The following is a 22356-nucleotide window of genomic DNA, read 5'->3' as shown; positions in this document are numbered from 1 at the left end:
CAAACACTCTTTCTGCTCATTCCACGACAAAGTTCAATGAATGGTTACACTGTGATGTCTATCATAGAACTTAAGAAGATAATTACATTAGAAATAAGGGCTGGCGCTGCTTTTAAAGTCCACGAAAGTATATTCCTGGGTCATTTTTGAGGGCTTTGGACTATACTTCCTGTCTGCACCACCAGTTGGAGCCGATATTGACTGCTGGATCTGTTAATATGCTGGTGAATTGTATTGGCAGCACCCAATATTGGATTCCAAACAATGATGGGAGTATGGGAACTCTAATGTTTAGGACTCTGTCATTTTTCTATTTCAATGGTCATGTAAGAGGTGATTGTTTCTGCAAAATGCTACCGGAGGAACTTTGAAGAATATTGGTGGCAGCCATTTTCAGCTCCATCATGCACTTATTATTTCTGACGCAGTCACTCCTCAAACAGTGAGACTTAGGCTCATTTGGTGAATCACCAAATGTAAATATTTCCTACTTGGTGGCCCTCCTTGCCAAATCCATAGTTGCAGAACTTGTCCAAGTTTTCACGCAACTCATCTGTTTAAATCTTCATATCCCCACCAAACCCCAACCCCAGACATCTCAAGTAAAATATCAGATGTTGTAGTGCATTGACGCCTTCCATGGAAGTCAATGACTTCCCCAATCCCCACACCCACACTGGCTCTTTCTTTCCAGTCATCTATTGTCTCCATCCTTATATTTGATTTATTATTGTCACATGTACTGAGATACAGTGATAAAGTATTGTTTTGCATGCTACCCAGACGAATCATAGCTTACATAATATATCAGGATAGTAGAACAGAATTCAGAATACATTGTTACAGCTACAGAGAAGGTGCAGAGAAAGATCCACTCTAATATATGTGAGGTCTGTTCGTAAGTCTGACAATGGGGAAGAAGCTGTTCTTGAATCTGTTGGTACGTGTTTTCAATCTTTTGTATCATCTGCCGGATGGTAGAGAGGAGAACCTGGATGGGAGGGGTATTTGATTATGTTGGTTGCTTTCCTGAAGCAGCAAGAAGTGTAGACAGAGTCAATAGAAGGAAGGTTGGTTTTCGTGATGGACTGGGTTACATTCACAATTCTTGAGGTCTTGGGTAAAGCAGTTGTCACACTAAGCTGCTTCTTTCACAATTGTAGGCCTCTGTGTATCCCACCATACATCTCCAATCCACACATTTTAGTCCCCCTGCTGCCCTCCCAAGCACTGATCCCTCATGACCCACCTTGTAGTGGGTGGACACCCAGACCTGCTTGTGGCCCACCCAGTTGCATAGCTTTGATTGATAACCACGAACAATAAGTGACCAGGTCTTTGACAGACATTGGTACATCTTCCAATTGCCTTCCTATGAATTTCTGGGCTGGTTGCCTTGGAATCATAGAGCTGACAATGACTCGTGCTCAGGGCTGTGATGGTACAGACCCCTGGCCATTACTGCTGAGCAGCTGAATGACTGTGCCACACCCAGGATGAGTATCAAACTCCACATGGACCCCTGCCTGAATATGTTGCCCTTGTCCTGAAGACTACTCCCCTGAGACTTTGAGACACGGTCGTTTAGTTGGTGCAGTGTGTTTACTGTGTTGCCTGCTGGCACATGCTGTAGGTGTGAGATTGACATTGAACTGTGCTGTATATCAAAATGTCCACACCTTGATTAAACACTGCATGCAAGCATGATGAGCTGCCTGGCTTTGTGTCGGGACTAAACAATAAAGCAGAACTTAAGCACATTAAAGTGTAGCTGATGGGGCAAAGTGCTAAAGGCAATGAAAGGTAAGTCAAGGCAAGTCAAGGCAGGGACCGTATTTTTCCATGACTAATCCACCTAGCCTGCAAATGCCTAGACACTATGGGCAATTTAGCATGGCCAATCCACCTAACCTGTGCATCTTTGGACTGTGGGAAGAAGCCAGAGCACCAGGAGGAAACCCACACAAACAGAGGGAGAACATGCCACAGGGACACTGTCCTGAGGCTGGAATCATACCTGAGTCCATGGTGCTGTGAGGCAGCGCTGTCAACCAGTGAGCCACTGTGCCACCCCAGCATGTGGGGAACAATGCAAATTGACCCTTTGGAGTTGACAATCCCATCAGTAGGCTGGTCGAGGTTCACAGCTGAGCGATTAAAGCTAACATGGTAATGGACTACCAGATGAATGTTTGGGAACAGAGCTTAAAGCTCAGACAGTATTGAGCTCCAATTATTTGTGGGGCTGAAAAGTTGGTGGTCTTTTGAGGTCATTGAGAGGTTTTCTGGAACATTAGTTGTAAAATTTGCCTCTAGCAGTTGTAGTTTAGGTGCAATGGCTGCTATTAAAATATACATTTTAAAATACACATAAAATACAAAAAAGGCATTCGAAGCAGGTAAAGATTTGAAAATGGTGTCTGTGACGTGCATATTTACAGTGCAGGGCTGCGAATAGGAGAAAATGCAGACAGAAAAAATACTCTTCATGCTCTGGGGATAGTGCTGACAACTGTAGATAGTCCTGTGTGGCTGAAATGAATTTAAGCATTTGAACGTCTATTCTTTCTCAGGTTTTTGAAATCCAACAGGAGGATGGAATCACAGCGAAAATGAACTCAATCTGGCAAAAGTTCACAAAGCCTTTGCAACCCAAAGTTGAACAGTCGGCTCAGAAAAGCAAGCACCTGTCACATCCCTTCACCAGAGACAAGATGCATTTGTAAGCAGCTCACTCGCACACAAAAAATATCATTCATTGGGAAAAGTGATAAGTTTGATAAAATTTATTGTTACTCACTTTTAATGGTTCTGATAGATGGAACATTCGAGAAATGCAAGGAATGATCCTTGCTGTGACCAAATGAATGTGAACCTTCACACCAAAGTCTACTGTTTTAACTGTGTTTTTTTAAAAATAATTTTGCTTCATTCTAGACTTTGTCGTTAATTGTTCTGGCTATTAAAGTTGTATTTGTACAAAACATTTTGGCTTTATAGGTCAAATGGCTTTGATACGAGGAAGATAGAATGGAATGTAATAAATTTTCACCCTGACTTGGAAATATTTCACTTTCCTTCAATGCCACTGGTTCAAAATCTTGGAACTCACTCCCTAGTGACATTGTGGATTTACTTACATTTCATGGACCGGGGTTGTTTAAGAAGGCAGCTGACCACAATCTTCTCAAAGGAAACTGGAGATGGGCAATAAATGTTGGCCCAGATATCCACATCCTCTGAATAAACAATGATATAAAACTTTGCAGCACATTCCCTTTATACGGCTCTTATTCTTGCATTATTCCCCCTCAACATGCCCTTTCAATTTTTTTTTCAAATATTTATTTGATTAAAAGTATAGTATTGCAGGAAACATTGCGAGGCAATTGATACGGATGAGATAAGCTAAAAATCAAAACAATGAAGAAATGGAGAGTGGAGCATGATGTGAGGGCTGGTGAAGAGTGCTTTTGTCAGAGAGGTGCAAGTGTTAAATCAGAGGTTCCCGAAAGTTTCAAAAATCTGAAGGTTCAGCTTCCAAGGGGAGGGTAAAACAATGTAGAGGAGGGTGGGGGGAATACACAAACCATTAGCCATTTTTCTGCTCTTTTACAGGTACAATGTAACAAATAAGGAAACATTTTTCGACAATGCAACCCGGAGTCGAATAGTAAGTCAGACTACCGAACTGTAAGGAATATAGTGATTTTAAATTACATTGAACGTGACATTTCTATTATGATATTTGTCTGAGACAGCCACCTGGTATCCCTAAAAAAATCAGGAACAACATGTTCGTGAATGACATCACCTCCCGAAACTGATATACCATGCAATTGCTTAACTGTCCCTGAGAAAGTGGGGCACATGTCAGTTTTTACCTTGTCCAAATAATGTTTGCTGAATGTGGTTTAAAGCGATTGCTGGGAGGATAGACAACAGCTACCTATTAGTTGAATTTAAAAGCCTTGGGAGAATGGTTTCTTGAGCTCCGATGAGAGTTAACATTAGAAATATTCTCCTTCCTTTTCTTCTGTTCCTGTTCTGCTGAAGTGTACCTTGGCTGATTCTGTAAACGTAGCCATCAGAAATGGATTACTTTTTGGGGGGGATTTTTAAGAACAAATTTATTATAATTGGTAAGTAAACCTTTTTGCAAAACTACATATTAATTATGAATTATTGAATCACATAATCTCCCTGCTGTACTGAAACAGTTCAAAAATATTATAATGTCTATTCTCGTTATCCGTATATTTTGAGGTTCCTTGTCAAAATCAAATGCACTTTCAAAGCAAAATGTGAAACATAAGATTAAAGCTAGGAACTGTTGCAGTTGCTATTTATTTAGATATGCTTCTTTGCATTTTGTGGCCTTAGTAATTATAAAAGATGTATGAATATAATAACTCAATTGCTTGGGGTCCAAAACTTGCTTGAAGTCTATGGGTTGCAGTTTGGGTCACACTTGCTGTCTCATGTTGGTGCGGTTCTAGTTGTGAGCTTGGACTTTTCTTTTCATTCTTTTCAGGTTTATGAAATTTTAAAGCGGACATCTTGTGCAACAGCCAGATATAATATGGGTAAGGCAATTATATTAGCCATTACAGCATCTTTTGGTCTGGTTGTATAGCAATTCTTTCTCTGCTACTTGACTCTGTGATCTGCCAGTATAGTTCGCAAGACAAAGCTTTTCACTGTGCCTCAGTACACGTGACAATAAATTCAATCCAGCTCAATTTTTAAAGTAGATACGTATGTAAAACACTGCCACCTTTTCGGAATGGTGATTCCTCAAGTCAGGCATCAGCAATTTATATTATCCTGCAGCTACAGGAGGACTTTGTTTTGGAAAATATTATTTTAAAAAATACTTCTGTTCATTTAAACATTGTTCTCAGGGATAACATTCCTAGAAGAGCTGGGCTGGAAGTTGTGAATTTGGATTCTGATGAAGTGTCTGAGTTAGAGTTGTTCAGACAATAAAATTTATGGGTGACAATGGCCCTGTCTCCTGACTGTATCTGAACTGGCAGGCAGTCACCTGGGAGACTTCTCCGTCATATTTCTGCTTTCTTCCTGCTGTTTTTAGTTACTACTTGTCTAATAGTGGAATATATGGAAACTAAACCTGCCTGCACAGTCATCATTAAATATATTGATCGGACTTTAATTAAAGCATCGGGTCTCCTATTTCATTTTTAATAAATGGCCTGGATGAAAATGAGACCCAAAAGATACCTTTGTGTTTCAATTTTTCTGTGGGACCCAGAGGAACAGGATGGAAACTATTTCTTATGATGAGAGGGTCAAGAAACAAGGGGACACCAAATTAGAGTAAACCCGTTCAGGGATGTGGTCAGGAAGCAGTCCTTCACATAACGAGGAATGAAAACCTGGAACTCTCTCCCCCAGAGAGTTGCAGTTGTGATGTGTTGGTTGTTTGTGACATGGCCTCCAGGGTTTTAGATATCAGACAAGTCGATAGTGTTCATGTATAAACCATCAATAATCTAATTCAATGGCGGAATATGTTTGGAATCTGTATGCCCACTCCTCTTTCAATGTTACTTACTATTGGTTTGTGTCATGTATAAAAGGGGCTTGCACAGAAAGCTGACTCAATGCAAGTTACAGCTTGGTCCTTAACAGTATATGGTATCTCTGGTTCTTGGTACTCACACTATTGTGATACCTTACAATTTCATGTACTCTGAAGGTCCAACTGAAATATTTGTCTTTCCTGTCACCACCATCTATAAAGCAGAGAATGAAGGGTTAGCAGAGAGCAATTCATGGCTGTTATAAATGAAAAAGATCTGTTCTTGAAATTACAGTGTGTAGATATTGTTATATGACCAATTAGGAAACCCTCATGACACATTTTGGTTAACTATTTTCACAGGGGCAATTGTTATTTGCAATAGAATTCAACACCTTTAGCTTATTTACAGTGTATTATCAAATCCCCTGTGATCAAGTTTGCCCTTATACTGCAGCTGTGGAATGTCAAACACAGCCAGGAAACTGGAGACATACAGCTGGCTGTACATTAGTCCAGTTATAATCATGTTAGCCACAAATCATGTCTGTATTTTTGGGCCTGTATATATTGATCAGCTCCCTGGTCCCATTTGCAGATGCCATTGATGGGAAGAATACTAGTGTTCATTTCTGCCCACCATTGAAAAATTTTTTAAAACTTCATAAAGTTTCAATGAGGTCCTGTAGGTGTCTTTCAAAAGTAGTTGAGAGTGTGGTGCTGGAAAAGCACAGCAGGTCAGGCAGCATCCGAGGAGCAGGAGAATTAACATTTCAGGCAAAAGCCCTTCATCAGGAATGAGGCTGGCTCCTGACAGAGGGCTTTTGCCCGAAATGTTGATTCTCCTGCTCCTTAGATGGTTGCCTGACCTGCTGTGCTTTTCCAGCACCACACTCTGGACTCTGATCTCCAGCATCTGCAGTCCTCACTTTCTCCGTCTTTTAAAAGTAGCTTCAGCCACATTCACTGCAAGCAGCGCAGTCTTCACTTCGATCTATGGTTTTAGGCTGAGTTATTGGTGAGTCCTGACTCATTTACGTTTGGAGGCAGTGATGCCAATGAAGTCTTGATGCAACACAATTGTTGTAAGCTGGGACCTGTGAAATGTTTGACTGGAAGTTATGTTTAGAAGATGAGAGATTGCTCAATTTTTAATTGCTATAGGCTTGAACATAATTGCAAATTTATTTTCAGGTATAACTACATTAATAGCAAATGGAGTTTATGATTCAGCTTTCCCTCTTCATGATGTAAGTATGCATTATATTTTCTAAGATTTCTTGTAGTGCAGAGGATAGCATTCTTGCCTTGGAGCGAGACATTCTGAATTTGAGGCTCACCACAGGACCTAACGAATAAGGAACGTACATTCAAAATGTGTCGACTTGTAAATCTTTCCACCACACACCATTATCAGGTTGTCACAATGGTAGAGATTCCAGGTTGACCATGTAATGAAGAGTAAGTTGGAGCCTGTACCGTATCGCCAGGCTACAACATTTCTGTTTCTACAGCAACTCTGGTCTCTGTTGTTGTGGTTCTGTTCGCCGAGCTGGGGATTTGTGTTGCAGACATTTCGTCCCCTGTCTAGGTCTCCTTTGGTCTCCTCCAGTGAACTATGACACACTCCTGCCATGTTAATTTCTAAGGATGGCTATGTTGAAAACGGTATGTAGTTGGTGTCGGTTTTTCCAATGAGTGATAGAACATCATTCTGGACAAGTGGTAAGTGAAAACAAGACAGGAAGTGAGTTAAGGAGAGGCAAATAGTTCTGACATTTGGGGAGAAAGCAAAACTGGTGATATGGAGTAATAGCCATTCTTCATTTTTATTCCAATCAGGAATTGAAGTCAAGCATTTGAAGAGAATGGAAGTAAAAAATTGGGCATACTTTCAACTAAAGTCAGAATAACCTTCAGAGAGTCCATATCAAGGTCATACAGAGAAACCTGGTGATGAAGGATTGTATGGTTTTTGGAGACCTGAAAAACTAAGCAAATCAAATTGCTTTGATATTGGATGGAAAAATTAACAAGCAAAAATTGTTTGCCAGAGCCAGAATAGCTATTAGTCAAATTAATTCATGTTATGTAACATATTTAATGGCTTAAGCTCTGTCAGGGCAAAGGAGAGTCTTGCCCACTGATTGGAAGACAAGTGGGGAGCCCCCATAAGGTGCGTAGAAAATTCTTGATGGAAAAATGGTCACAGTTGAACTTTTACCAGTTAAAGTTCTGGATTAAGAGATACCACCCACTTAAAACCTCTGACCAATCAGGAGTCAGCAGCTCCTCAGTGGGAGAGGTGGCTGCTAATGGCAGTGCACCCACTAAAGGTCTAGGATCATCATGGGATCTCAGATCAAGGGTGAGCGAGGGCAAGGTGGAGATCACAGGATGGGGAACATGGGAGTTGGGGCAGGGTTAGGATGTGAAGGGTTCAGCACCCCCCTCCTTCTTGATGATATGACCCTTGTTTGGGCACAGAATGCAGGTACATAGTGCCTCACAGCAACAGGGACCTGGGTTTGATTCCAGCCTCGGGTGACTGTCATGGAGTTTGCATGTTGCCCGTGTGTCTGCATGAGTTTTCTCCCACAATCCATAAATGTGCAGGTTAGGTGAATTGGCAATATTAAGTTATCCTTTGTGTCCAGGGATGTGCAGGCTAGGTGGATTAACCGCAGTAAATGCAGGGTGACAGGGATAGGGTGATTCTGAATGGGATGCACTTCAGAGGGTCACTTACGACTCAATGGGCCAAATGGCTTCTACCTGCACTGTAAGGATTCTATGATTTTACCCTGAATATCAGTAACTCCTCCCACCATTAGGTTCCTGTTAATGAATTAGAAGGGGTTCGAAGAATGGTCTTCCACTGTGAGACAAAGTCATGTGGCCCCTGCTTAATCTCTTAGCCACTACTAAATTGGAGTGGACCCAGAGATAATAGGTAGTAATTTGATCATTAATGAACCTAATTACCAGCCCACCTACATTGGCCAGAAAACATGTATCAGCCATTTCTTCTCTCTGACAAAATCAGGGGAGGTCTCTCTTCTGCTCAGACCCAGATGTTGGGCCTCTCTGTGACTAAGTGGCTCTGCGCCATGTTTTTCCATCCCAACTGGTTCCTTTAAATTCAGCCAGTGTTTCAATGTTTATCTCACGACAGAATCTGAAATGTGCTATTATGAGGAATAGTTGAGGTGAATGCCACTGATTTATTTAGAGGAAAGTGAGAAAAACACGTGAGGTGGAAATGAATAGAGGGTTATGTTCGAAAAAAAATTGCTTGAGATTTTGGCATTTCTGGCTAGCATTATGTTTATTGCCCATCAGACATTTAAGCATCAACCACGCACCTTTAAGGTCTGGAGTCTCATGTAGGCTAGTAGAATTCCTTCCCTAGAGTGCATTAGTGAACCAGATGGGTTTTTATAACAATTGAGTGTTTATATGGTCACCAGTAGGCTACCTTGTTATTCCCAATCTATTTTACTGAATTCAAGCTTTGCTATTTGTCTTGGTGGGATTTGAACCCATATCCCCATAATGTTATTAGTGCAATGGAATTTCCACAATGGCATGCCTTCCTTCACGTTGATGGATTTAGATCAAGAATAGTGGGTGTAGCTTGTGTGGAGCAGTTGGGCTGAATATTCTGCTTACTGGACATTCCATTTAATTTCATATAAAATTTGATTTTTGAAGGGTGATTATGAAGACACTGATCCAGAAGAGAATGAACGCAAGGTAGGGTTGTCATCAAATCTGTTTTAGCTATCATAACATCTCTCACATTCCTTTTCAAAGGTGCAGGTGCAAACATATCAACAAACTTTTAGTGATTTTAGGCAGCTCTTCACTTTATGGTTCTGAGCTAGTATGACAAACATTGGAGAAAGACACCAACCAAAAAGAGAAGTTAGAGATGCCCGACTTGTACTAATGTTTGGCATTTCTGGTTTTCTGGAGCTCTGAAAAATAGTTTAAGCAAACTTTCTTTCCATGTGGAAAATTGACCAGATTCACTTGTTATGGTAAATGATAATTACATATCAAGTATCATATTGAACTCATGATATTAACTCTCTTTCTCTTTCCATAATATACTGTAGGACCTGCTGAGTTTCTCCCATAATTTCTGCTTTTATTTCAGGTGAAGAACATTGGAACGGAAAGCAGTTCGAGATATTTAAATTACAATCATTTCTGCTTTATTTCTTCCCTGAACACTGAATTTGTAATGTTTTTATTTAAGGGCTGCCATGTAAATTGTATGCCGTTTTTCTTATGAGTTCAATGCTCACTCATTGAAAGTAGAATTGTAGGTAGATAGGATATTGAAGAAGGTATTTCTTTTGCTTGCTTTTATTAGTCAATACATTGAGTAGGCATTGGGAGGTCATGGTATGGCTGTATAGGACATTGGTTAGGCCACTTTTGGAATACTGCATTCAATTCTAGTCGTTCTGCTATAGGAAGAATGTTGTGAAACTTGAAAGGGTTCAGAAAGGATCCAGAAGGAGTTATGAAGGGTTTATGAAGGTGTAGTGTACCTTTAAGAGAGAGAGAGGAAGCTAGCAAGAACTGACTGAAAGCAGACAGTGTGCTGAACAATTTAAAAATGTAACACTTGGTTGAAACAAATAGCTGGAGATGAACTGCCATGGAACAAAAACAAATTCAAATTCGTCAATCCGTTTAAATTATGCCCCAGAGTCCAAAATCCAATTGAATTTGAATTTAATGTTTTGATGACATCAAACCAATGAAATGATCCGATGTTTTGGGGTATAAAAGAGGATATTTTGAATAGTTAAGGGGAGAACTGTCAAGAAAACCAATGAGTATAGACTGCTAGCCGAATAGCTCTCTGGAAGGTACCTGTATCTAAGAAAATTATGCAGCAGAGACCAAAGCTGACCTTGAGGAAAATCTACAAAGGAGAATCGACAAAGCTGACTGGTTTTGAAATGTGATTTTTATTTGTAACTCTTAATGGGGATTTTTTATTGGACCAGTATTGTAGAGTGGGAGGTGAAAGCTAGGTTTAAGAGAAAGGAATTGTAAATAGTTGTGTAATGTTCTCTTTTGAACTTGAAGAATAAAATTGTTAATTTTACTTTAAATAGTGACCTCTTAGATAATTCTTTGCTTCTCAAAATCTATCAGATTACAGTGTAAGGTGAGCTTCTCTGTGTTGAGACTGTGGTACTGGAAAAGCACAACAGGTCAGGCAGCATCCAAGGAGCAAGAAAATCGATGTTTCAGGCAAAGGAAGGGCTTTTGTCGAGTTTCTCTGTGTGTCAGGTTTAAATTAGCAGAGGGGTTTACCCCATGTCGTAACAGAGGGTTTGAGCTATAGGGAGAGGCTGGGGCTATTTTCCCTGGAGCGTCAGAAGCTGAGGGATGATCTTATAGAAGTTTATAAAATCATGAGGGACATAGATAGGGTGAGTAGCAAAGGTTTTTTTCCTCAGGGTAGTTGAGTGCAGAACTAAAGGACTTGGGTCTAAGGTAAAAGAGGAAAGATTTAAAAGGGATCAACGGGGCAAACTTTTTCAGGCAAAGGGTGGCTCATGTATGGACTGAGCTGCCAGAGGAAGTGGTGGAGATTGATAAAAATAAAATATTTTAAATGGAACCTGGATGGGTATATGAATAGGAAGGGTTTAGCGGGATAGAGGCCAAATGTTGGCAAATGGGACTAGATTTATTTAGGATATTTGGTCAGGAAGGGCACGTTGGATCAAAGGGTCTGTTTTCATGTTGTACAGCTCTGTGATTCTATGATCTATCTGCAAATTCACACCAAATACAGTCTTCATTGTGGATCTTTGCTTTGTCACACTACCTAATGTCATAAAGCTAACTGTTCTGAATAAATTATTGTTTGTGTTGCATTAAGTTTCACCTAGCCTGGAGATTTCACACAGACCTTGGGGAGAGATAGTTAAGCTTTTCATGAATACCTGAAGGAAGCAAATGTATGCTGTACAGCTCCCAAGAGCCCTTCATAATTATGCCTATCTCATTAATGTAAGTTGAACCTGTATTGTCATACAATAAACAAACTTATTACTGAAGCCAAGTGCTTTCTACTTAGACTCATCAGTAGTCTATCCTCTACTATTGATAATTGGACAGTCCCTGGACTGAGCATAGAGAGAGGATTGGTGATAGCTAACTTCCCAAACCAGAAAGCCACATGCAGACGACAATGGTATCTGAAAATAAGACATCTAACAGCTAAAAGAGCTGTAAAGTAAAATAGAAAAAAAACTAGCACAGAATATAAAGACAGATAGCAAAAGATTCTATAAATATATAAAATAGGACAGAGTGGCTAAAGTAAACATCGGTCCTTTAGAGGAGAAGAAGGGGCATTTAGTCATGGGATATGATAAAATGGCCGAGGCATTGCTTAGGTATTTTGTGTTGGTCTTCACAGTGGACGACACTAATAACATGCCAGTAATTGACAAAGAGGTGAAGATAGGTGAGGACCTGGAAACAATCATTATTATGGAAGAGGTAGCATTGGACAAGATAATGGAACTAAGAATGTTGTGGTTCTGTTCGCCGAGTTGGGAATTTGTGTTGCAGACGTTTTGTCCCCTGTCTAGGTGACGTCCTCAGTGCTTGGGAGCCTCCTGTGAAGCGCTTCTGTGATGTTTCCTCTGGCATTTATAGTGATTTGTAACTGCCGCTTCCGGTTGTCAGTTCCAGCTGTCCGTTGCAGTGGCCGATATATTGGGTCCAGGTCGATGTGCTTATTGATTTGAATCTGTGATGAAACCCATGCCTCTAGGAATTCCCTGGCTGTTCTCTGTTTGGCTTGTCCTATAATAGTAGTGTTGTCCCAGTCGAACTCATGTTGCTTGTCATCTGAGTGTGTGGCTACTAAGGATAGCCGCGAAACGACACGACCAGCTATCATTATAAATGCCGGAGGAAACATCACAGAAGCACCTCACAGGAGGCTCCCAAGCACTGAGGATGTCACCTAGACAGGGGACAAAACGTCTGCAACACAAATTCCCAGCTCGGCGAATAGAACCACAACAATGAGCACCCGAGCTACAAATTTTCTCACAAACTTAGAACTAAGAATAGACAAGTCTCCTGGCCCTGATGGAATGCATTCCAGGGTACTAAAAGAGATGGTGGGAGAAATAGTAAGTACAGTTGTGATAATTTTCCAAAATTCCATGGTTTCTGGGACAGTTCCAGCGGATTGGAAAACAGCAACTGTGACACCACTGTTAAAAAAAGGGCAGTAGAAGAAAGATGGGCAATTATAGACTGGTTAGCTTAACTTCTGTCGTGGGGAAGAGGCTTGAATCTGTTATCATGGAAGAAAAAGCAAGGTATCCAGATATAAATTGTCCCGTTGTGCAGATGCAGCATGGGTTCATGAAGGGCAAATTATGCTTAACTACTTCTTGGAATTCTATGAAGACATTATGAGCATGGTGGAAAATGGGGACACAGTACATTTCCAAAAAGCCTTTGACAAGGTGCCGCACAAGAGGCTGCTGCATAAGATAAAGATGCATGGTGTTATGTGTAAAGTATTAGCATGGATCGAGGATTGGCTGACTAACAGGAAGCAAAGATAAATGAGTACTATTTTGGCTGACAATCAGTAACTAGTGGTGTGCCTCAGGGATCAGTGTTGGGACTGCAATTATACACAATTTACATAGAGTTGGGGATCACGTGTAATGTGTCAAAGTTTGCAGATGACACTAAGATGAGGGGCAGAGCAAAGTGTGCAGAGGACTGTGAAACTTTGCAGAGGAACATAAATAGTTCAAGTGAGTGGGTATAGGTCTGGCAGATGGAATAAATGTGAAATCATCCATTTTGGCAGGAGTAACAGTAAAAAGGATTATTACTTGAATGATAAAAATTTGCAGCATGCTGCTATGCAGAGGGACTTGGGTGTCCTTGTGCATGAATCAGAGAAGGTTGGTCTCACAGGTACAAAAAGTAATTAGGAAGGCAAATGGAATTTTATCCTTCATTGCTAAAGACATTGAGTTTAAAGTAGAGAGACTATGCTGCAGCTGTATAGGGTAGTGAGACCACAGCTGGAGTACTGTGTACAGTTTTGGTCTCCTTACTTGAGAAAGGAGGTACTGGCACTGGACGGGGTGTAGGTTGGTTCTGGAGTTGAGGGAGTCGGTTTATGAGGAGAGACTGAGTAAACTGGGATTATATTCAGGGATTATATTCATTGGATTTAGAAGAATGGGGGGGGGGGGGGGGCGGATCTTATAGAAGCATATAAAGTTATGAAGGGAGTAGACAAGATAGAAATAGAGAGAATATGGGCTTTTGCCCGAAACGTCGATTTCGCTGCTCCTTGGATGCTGCCTGAACTGCTGTGCTCTTCCAGCACTACTAATCCAAAATCTGGTTTCCAGCATCTGCAGTCATTGTTTTTACCTCCTAGAATATTTCCACTGGCAGCTGAAACTATGACAAGAGGGAATACATCAAAATTAGGGGAAGCAGAGTTCAGACTGAATTGAGAAGGAACTTCTTCACCCAGAGGGCTGTAAATCTATGGAATTCCTGCCCAGTGAATTAATTAACAATACTTACATAAATGTTTTTATAGCTAAGATAGATAGTCTTTTGAATAAGCTGAAAATGTGTTGCTGGTTAAAGCACAGCAGGTTAGGCAGCATCCAAGGAATAGGAAATTTGACGTTTCGGGTATAAGCCTCTCATCAGTAATTTGAATAATAAAAGGTTATGCTGAGAGGGTAGGTAAGTGGATCTGAGTCCAGGAAAAGATCAGCCATGATCTTATTGAATGGTGGAGCAGGCTCCAAGGGCCAGAGGCCAACTCCTGTTCCAAGTTCTTATGTTCTTATGTAAAATGTGGAACCTGGAATGAGGAAAGTAAGCCTTAAGTAGATGACAGCAAACATAAACGACCATACATACAGAAAAGGAAACATAGAAAGAATATGAGAGGCATATCCAGTAGGGAATTCAGAAGAAACCAATTTACCTAAAAAGTGATCAGGAATGTGGAATTCAACAGGGAATAGTTGAAGCACAAAGTCCAGATGCATTTATGGGGTAGTTGGAGAAATATGAGGGAGAAGACATTTATAAGTTTTGTGATAGAGTTAAATGAGGAAAATGGGTGGAGGCTGCAGTGTTGTAGAGACTATGTAATCCTATGCAAAAAGAAGAAAGACAATCCAAGTTAAATTTACAGAAAGAGACAAGTAGTGAGAATGAATCAGAAACAGGCTGAACTTTAAATGGCAGCATATTTACAAAATGCTCATATACTCTCAATCTGTGTAATATTTTTCCAGTTGGTTTCAATAATAGCTGAGCTACTACTGGGCAAGCATTACCATCACTGTTCACCAGGCAGATTGTAACCCATTTATCAAAAGCCTGTTGTACGAGATATTTTGTTAACAGTTGGAACTTTTTTTGGACACTAGTTATGTACACTCAGAACAGCACGTTGGAAATATTCAGCGATTCCAACATTTTTAAATTGTATTTCAGATTTCCAAGGTCTGCAGTATTTTGTTTCTGCAACAGTTTAACTTAGCAGGATTATAATTTATCAGTATAGTTTATTAAGGACAGGAGAAGCCTGTTTGGACCTTGGAGTGTACTCTGTCTTTGAATAAGATCATGACTGATTGAATTGGAGCCTCAACTCCACAATACAACCTGTCCTGAAAAATCTTTGTTTCTCTTGTCGTTGAGGAAGATCCCTCATACCACTTTAAAATAGTTGAATTATCCTGCCGCTCCTGCTCTCTGAAAAGAGAGATCCAAATACTCAAGATTCTCTGAGAGAAAAAAAATCTTCATCATTTCCATCTTAAATGGGAGATCTTAGCTGTTCCAGACTTCCCAGCAAGGAGAGCATCCTTTCAGCTTCCAGCTGTTAAGTTCTCTCAGAATCTTATATCCTTCATCAAGATCAGCAATCTCCTACAATCCAATGGATACAGACTCACTTTACATTCTTATCTAAAATATCTCTATATCATAACAATGTCTCTCACTATTTAACTACAGAATCTTAGCACAGGATACCAAAGTACTTGACGTCATGACCAAAACTGGGTCAAACTCTTGGAATTCCCTCACTAAGGGGATGGTGAGTCAACCTACAGCACATGGATTGCAGCAGTTCAAGAAGACAGCTCACCACCACCCTCTCAAAGGCAACTAGCTACAGGCAATAAATGTTGGCCAGTCAGCGACATCCGTATCCCACCACCGAATAAAAATATCATCACCTTTCAAAAAGACACGAGAATGAGTGCATCCATTTTCGGAAAAAAATTCAAACTAATTAACAACCAGAAGTTATTCACACTTTGCAAATCGAACCTTGAAGCTTTTGAAACTACCATAGCCATCTGTTTGTGAAGATACTTTAAATTTATGCTCATAAAATATTAACGTATTTGATCTATTTTACAGATGCTATATCAAGAATGGGCACGATATGGAGTGTTTTATAAATACCAGCCAATTGATCTAATAAGGTATTTCTTAAGCATTTCTCCTTTGGAAAGTTTTGACAAAAAGCTTCTTAATTGTAATGACGATGTTACTTTCATGATATCACAATTACAGTGTTATGGATTTTTGGAAGGTAAAACAACGGAAAATGTTTTAGTGTACATGTTATAATTACTTGTGACCACTGCACAGTTTCTTGGCAGCACTTATCCAGAAATTATTTATGGAATTTGATTTTACAGGTTCTTGGCCAACAATACTTGCAGTTAATTAGAAATAATAACCCATAAATAGTGTGTCCAGTAATTCAGAACTTCTGAGTATGCACTTCCATTATATGAAGGTCAACAGTAGGATTATACGTCATTGTGTTTTCATTTATATTGTTCACTTAAACATGTGTTTTATAATTATTACATGTTTTGTAATGCACAGTTTTTTTTGTGAATTGCAAAATTGTGCATTAGGTGATAGAACATAGAACATAGAACATAGAAAAATACAGCGCAGTACAGGCCCTTCGGCCCTCGATGTTGCGATGATCCAAGCCCGCCTAACCTACACTAGCCCACTTTCCTCCATATGCCTATCCAATGCCCGTTTGAATGCCCATAAAGAGGGAGAGTCCACCACTGTTACTAGCAGGGCATTCCATGAACTCATGATTCGCTGAGTAAAGAATCTACCCCTAACATCTGTCCTATACCTACCACCCCTTAATTTAAAGCTATGCCCCCTCGTAATAGCTGACTCTATACGTGGAAAAAGGTTCTCATGGTCAACCCTATCTAAACCCCTAATCATCTTGTACACCTCTATCAAGTCACCCCAAACCTTCTTTTCTCCAATGAAAACAGCCCCAAGTGCCTCAGCCTTTCCTCATACAATCTTCCTACCATACCAGGCAACATCCTGATAAACCTCCTCTGCACCCGTTCCAGTGCCTCCACATCCTTCCTATAGTATGGCGACCAAAACTGCACACAATACTCCAGATCCGGCCACACCAGAGTCCTATACAACTGCAACATGACCTCAGGATTGCGGAACTCAATTCCTCTACCAATAAAAGCCAGTACGCCATATGCCTTCTTCACAGCACTATTTACCTGGGTGGCAACTTTCAGAGATCTGTGTACGTGGACACCAAGATCCCTCTGCTCATCCACACTACCAAGTATCCGACCATTAGCCCAGTACCCCATCTTCTTGTTACTCTTGTTACTTACATAGGTAACATGAAAACTTGCTTGATTAATGCTGTTGCTCTTGGGTTAGTCAAGTAAAATCAGATCATCTTTGTCAATTGAATGCTCTGATCAGTGTTCCTGTCAAGGGACCATTTAAACAAGGCAGAAATAGATTTACTTTGGTCAAAGTATGTGCACAGTCCATACATTGAATATTAGTTAGTGAATTAATCCAGATTGTTTTATTTTGCCTCCTAAATCAGTCTATTTCTACTTTACATTTAATTTCAAGTGTTTTGTTAACATTCCCATCTTTCATAGGAAGTATTTCGGTGAGAAGATTGGATTGTACTTTGCGTGGTTGGGACTGTACACGCAACTGCTGATGCCAGCATCACTGGTTGGGATCATAGTGTTTTTTTATGGTTGTGTTACAATAGACAGTGATATTCCAAGGTAAAGTCCTTTTAAAATTACAAAAAGATATTGTTCATAATCTAGTTGTTTAATGACGAAAAATAGGAAATGCTAATTTTACTAAATCAACGTAATTAGAATCTATTGTGTGGTCTTAAAGTTCCAAAATAATACTCTAATGTGCAGAATCATAATATTCATTATTCATAACTATTTACTGATAGTATTCTGAGGTAAAATTTACCAAGTATTTATGGCACAGATAGAGACCATTTGGGCTAACTTAGGTTTATGCTCCATACAAGCCTCCTCCCAGTAGACTTAGTCCCACTCTATCAACAGAGGCAGTATTTGCAGACACCTGCAACTGGCACCCTTATTGGAAATGTGCACTCACACGATTCCAGACCCAAAACATCGTCATGTAAGATTGACATCTGACCTCTTGCACAGAGAAGAATCGCAACGTTTTAAACAGGATTCAGTGGCAGGCAGCGAAGGCAGGGGGTGATGATAATGTGAGGACAGGTGGAGACCGAGGGAGAGGTGGAGAGCAAGTACAGGGATGAGAGTGAGGATGGGACAGAGAGAAGTCTGGCTAATGGCAATGTGAAACATGGGACAGAGGAGAGTGAGGACTGGATGGGAGGTGAATAAAGATGCAGGGGGGAGGTGTGGAGATAGTGGGAATGTGAAGACAGAGGGTGGAGAGGAATGAGAACGTGGGACCAGAAGGCCCCCCTCTTCCTCTGGTCCTCCTTGTCACTCCCTCTCATAAATCCTGGGTCAGGACACCCTCCCTCATCCCCTGCTGTGTCCAGAGCTGCACCTTCCAAACCTGTTAAAATGCACATGCATGAATTTAAGCAGTGCATAGCACAAATGCGCTGGCATCAGCAAACACATAACTTTGCTTCTCTCTTCTCCCGCATAGACTTATTGAGCCTCTTCTAAATACATCTTTGCGTTTTCTCGGCTGAAGATTGTTTGGTATTAGTTTTCACATTGACATGACTCTCTGTGTAAAGACATTACTGCCAAATTCTTTGTGATCAGCAAATACAAGTCACAGCTCGTGCTAGTTGTACCTAATGGCCTGGAAAGTGGTCTGCTCAGCGTTTAGTGTTCACGTCCTCCTCAGGGGATGGAGACTACAGTGTGACAGACAGTAAACACATGCACATACCCAGCTGGAAATGTGCTAACACCTTTAGTATCTCTGCCATGTGCTGATATTAGTTGTTCACAGCAATCTTGTTGCCGTCCAAAGAAAATAATGAAATTAGAAATCACATTCTTAAGTACAGAAGTATATACCAGAACAAAGATATAACAAATCAAAGATCATCCATTCAATGAAGCAAAGTTGGATAGGACATTGCAATGCAGGGTTTGCAGGCTCAGCAACTATAAATCATCCGTTTGAGACATTACAGTATTGCCACTGGCAGAAGATTGTAATTATAGTGTGCACTTTTAAGGGAGGAAGCTTTTAGTATATAGATATGGGCATTCAAATTTATCATGGCAAAGTTGACAGCAGGAAGAGAAATTTTGTAGACATTGTTGCTTTCTAATCTTCTGTCCTGTGTAATTTATCCATTATTTTAAAAATCTGTTTAAGATGGATACAATAGCTACTATTTACTTAGGGGATTTTTTTTTACCTTGCTATTGTGAAATATGGGCTCAAGTTCTCACGAGTTATTAAAAATGCTTTCATCTTTCTGCCATTTAATTTTCCCTAGTAACTTAATATATATAAAATAAATAATTACACATTTCACAATTACACAATTGCATTAAATTGTCTTTTGTTATTCTTTAACATTGTAATTAAAGTTTTAATTGAGAGTCTTGTCTCTCAAAAACTTAGGCTCTGACTTGATTATTTTGCACAGTCCATCATGTAAAATCTGTTGAAGCCTCATGGGTCTCTTTCCCATTGCCCTTTTACTGTATGGATGGTAGTCCTCAGACTGAAGATGATATTTGCTAATGGCAAGAACCTGATTATGGAGTCTTGTTGCCCATGGGTCTGGCTAACCAGCATACCGTCTCACTCTGACTACCTGCCACAGATCAATGGAAATTATTTATAGATAGGGGTGGCCTGGTGGCTCAGTGGTTAGTACTGTTGCCTTACAGTGGCAAAAGTGAGGACTGCATATGCTGGAGAGCAGAGTCAAGATTAGAGTGGTACTGGAAAAGCACAGCAGGTCAGGCAGCACCCAAGGAGCAGGGAAATCAATGTTTCGGGCAAAAACCCTTCATCAGGAAACAGTTTCCTGATGAAGGGCTTTTGCCCGAAACATTGATTTTCTTGTTCCTCGGGTGCTGCCTGACCTGCTGTGCTTTTCTAGCACTACTCTAATCTTGATTCTGTTGCATCACAGTGCCAGGGACCTGAGTTTGATTCCAGCATTGGGCGACTACCTGTGTGGAGTTTGCACATTCTTTCTGTGTCTGCTTGGTTTTTCTCCGGATGCTCCGGTTTCCTCCCACAATCCAAAGATGTGCAGGTTAGGTGAATTGGTCATGCGAAATTGCCCATAATTTTCAGGGATGTGTAGGTTAGGTACATTAGTCAGGGGTAAATGTAGAGTAATAGGGCAGGAGAATGAGTCTGGGTGGATTAGTCTTTGGAGGGTTGTTGTGGATTTGTTGGGCCAAATGGCCTGTTTCCACATGGTAGGGATTCTATGATTGAAAATAAGGCATCAAGTCTGTGACCATCTAGTCCTGAATTGGGACTTGGACTGACCTTTTGTTCCTGGGGTATGGACATTAATAGTGTGTAACATGACCATCTTATCCTTTTAATAGTTAATGAAGTTAACAATCACACAGGCCTGTTATCTTAGCCATCTTCTCAATCGAGGAATAGTAAGTATCAAAACTGATATAATGGGCAGAAAACATTTCTTTTCGACCTCCTTCATTTTTAAAGGTACTTTCTTTTAATGTGTAATCTATAACCAGAGAATGACTATTTAAATTAAACTAATATTTATAACCTGGCACAGATTTTGAATACCCTTTCTCTTTTGTGTTACTTCAGTCTAGAGATGTGCGATGAGAAGAATAACTTCACCATGTGCCCACTCTGTGACAAGTCTTGTGATTACTGGTACCTCAGTACTGCTTGTGCAACAGCACGTGCCAGCCATTTGTTTGATAATCCTGCCACTGTCTTCTTCTCCATCTTTATGGCTCTCTGGGGTAAGAAAACTATTTGACCCTGTTCAACTTCTGTTTCAGTGTAAGAGAGCTGCTTTGTAGAATGCTGTTTCTTGTTTCTGGTAGTTGAAAGTGTACATTGGGAAATCATGAGTTGTATGTCTGACATTTCTGAATCAACAGTGGCATGGATTTTTCATTTGTTTCAAAGATCAGATTATTCCTAGTTCTGAGGAAGGGATACCGGATCTGAAATGTTAACTCTGCTTTCTCTCCATGGATGCTGCCAAACCTGCTGAGCTTTTCTAGCAATATCTGATTTTGTAGCCAATGTTAATAATAATGATTACGTTTCTACAGCCCAAAGACTTTCTGAGAGAGTATTGCAGCTTTCAGCACACTTTGTTTTCTATTTAAGTTACTGTTCACGTAATAATGCTGAAGCTTATCACCTTGTAGCATGCAGAATGCTTGCACTGACTGACTGACAATTGTTCATTTTTCAAAATCTCACAAATTCCTTTGTTGAGCCTGTTAGTGTGGCTGATGGAGTGATTTCTTTGAGTAGACTCTCAATATAAGATATTTTTATAATTGAAAAGCTAATCGATCCCAACATATAAAAGTCAAGTTCAAAGAAGTCTCGGCCAAAGCAAATATTCCATTGCATTTATACACTTCAGTTACGAAGAAAGTTTAGAGGAGTTGGAGCTGTTTGCCTTAAAGGGGAGAAGGTTTAGAAGAGATTTGGTAACAGATTTCAAAATCATGACAGATCTGAACAGGGTGGATGAGAAAGAACTGTTCCCATACGTAAGTAGATCGAAAACTGCAGTTTTAAAGTGTTTGGCGAAAGAAGTAAATGCAAGGCAAGTTTTTTTTTCACACTGTGTGTAGTTCGGGTATGGAATAAACTGCCTGGAAGTGTGGTGGAGGGAGTTTCAACTGAGACCTTCAGGAAGGCATTGAATAATTATTTAAATACAAACAGGGTGCAGGGCCATGAGGAAGAGGTGGGAAATTGGCACGGAGTCAAAATGCTTGAAGAGCCAGTGTGAACACGATGGGCTAAAATTACCTCCTGCACGGTAACAATGATGTGATTCTGTGTTAACTGATACTTTGTCTATAATCAAGTAATTTGCATTCTCACTCAGGTATCATGAGAATGGAATGTTCCACTTTATATTTAGGACTCAGTGAACCAAGTGATGGGCTCTTTGCCAGACATGTAGCTTTACCAGTTTATCTTGCAAAGCAATTTAATTTTCTAGTTGTTCTGAGAAGCAGTTTGGTTTGTACATTACCAATACTGACCATATATTCTGTTTGTGACGGGTAAATAGAAACTTAGAATGTGTGTGCAGGAGTAGGCCATTTGGCCCTTCCAGGCTGAACCACCATTCATTGTGATCATGGCTGATCATGCAATGTCAGTATCCCATTCCCACTTTCTCTCCATGCCCCTGGATCCCATTAGCCACAAGAACCACA

At 40.3% G+C, this 22356-nt stretch overlaps 1 protein-coding gene across 1 annotated transcript in view; it reads left to right on the top strand.

The window, feature by feature from the left end:
* Positions 1-22356, top strand: part of ano2b (anoctamin 2b) — a 121636-nt gene that overhangs the window by 31022 nt on the left and 68258 nt on the right. Inside the window, exons 5-12 of the mRNA XM_060842573.1 lie at positions 2574-2722; positions 3619-3673; positions 4535-4586; positions 6740-6795; positions 9260-9301; positions 16034-16098; positions 17587-17721; positions 20744-20904. Of these exons, the coding sequence (XP_060698556.1) occupies positions 2574-2722; positions 3619-3673; positions 4535-4586; positions 6740-6795; positions 9260-9301; positions 16034-16098; positions 17587-17721; positions 20744-20904 (715 nt within the window). The remainder of the gene's footprint in view (positions 1-2573; positions 2723-3618; positions 3674-4534; positions 4587-6739; positions 6796-9259; positions 9302-16033; positions 16099-17586; positions 17722-20743; positions 20905-22356) is intronic.

This window comes from Hemiscyllium ocellatum, chromosome 23 (assembly GCF_020745735.1).
Source record: "Hemiscyllium ocellatum isolate sHemOce1 chromosome 23, sHemOce1.pat.X.cur, whole genome shotgun sequence".
Taxonomy (NCBI): Eukaryota; Metazoa; Chordata; class Chondrichthyes; order Orectolobiformes; family Hemiscylliidae; genus Hemiscyllium; species Hemiscyllium ocellatum.
This window is presented reverse-complemented; position numbering and strand designations above follow the sequence as displayed.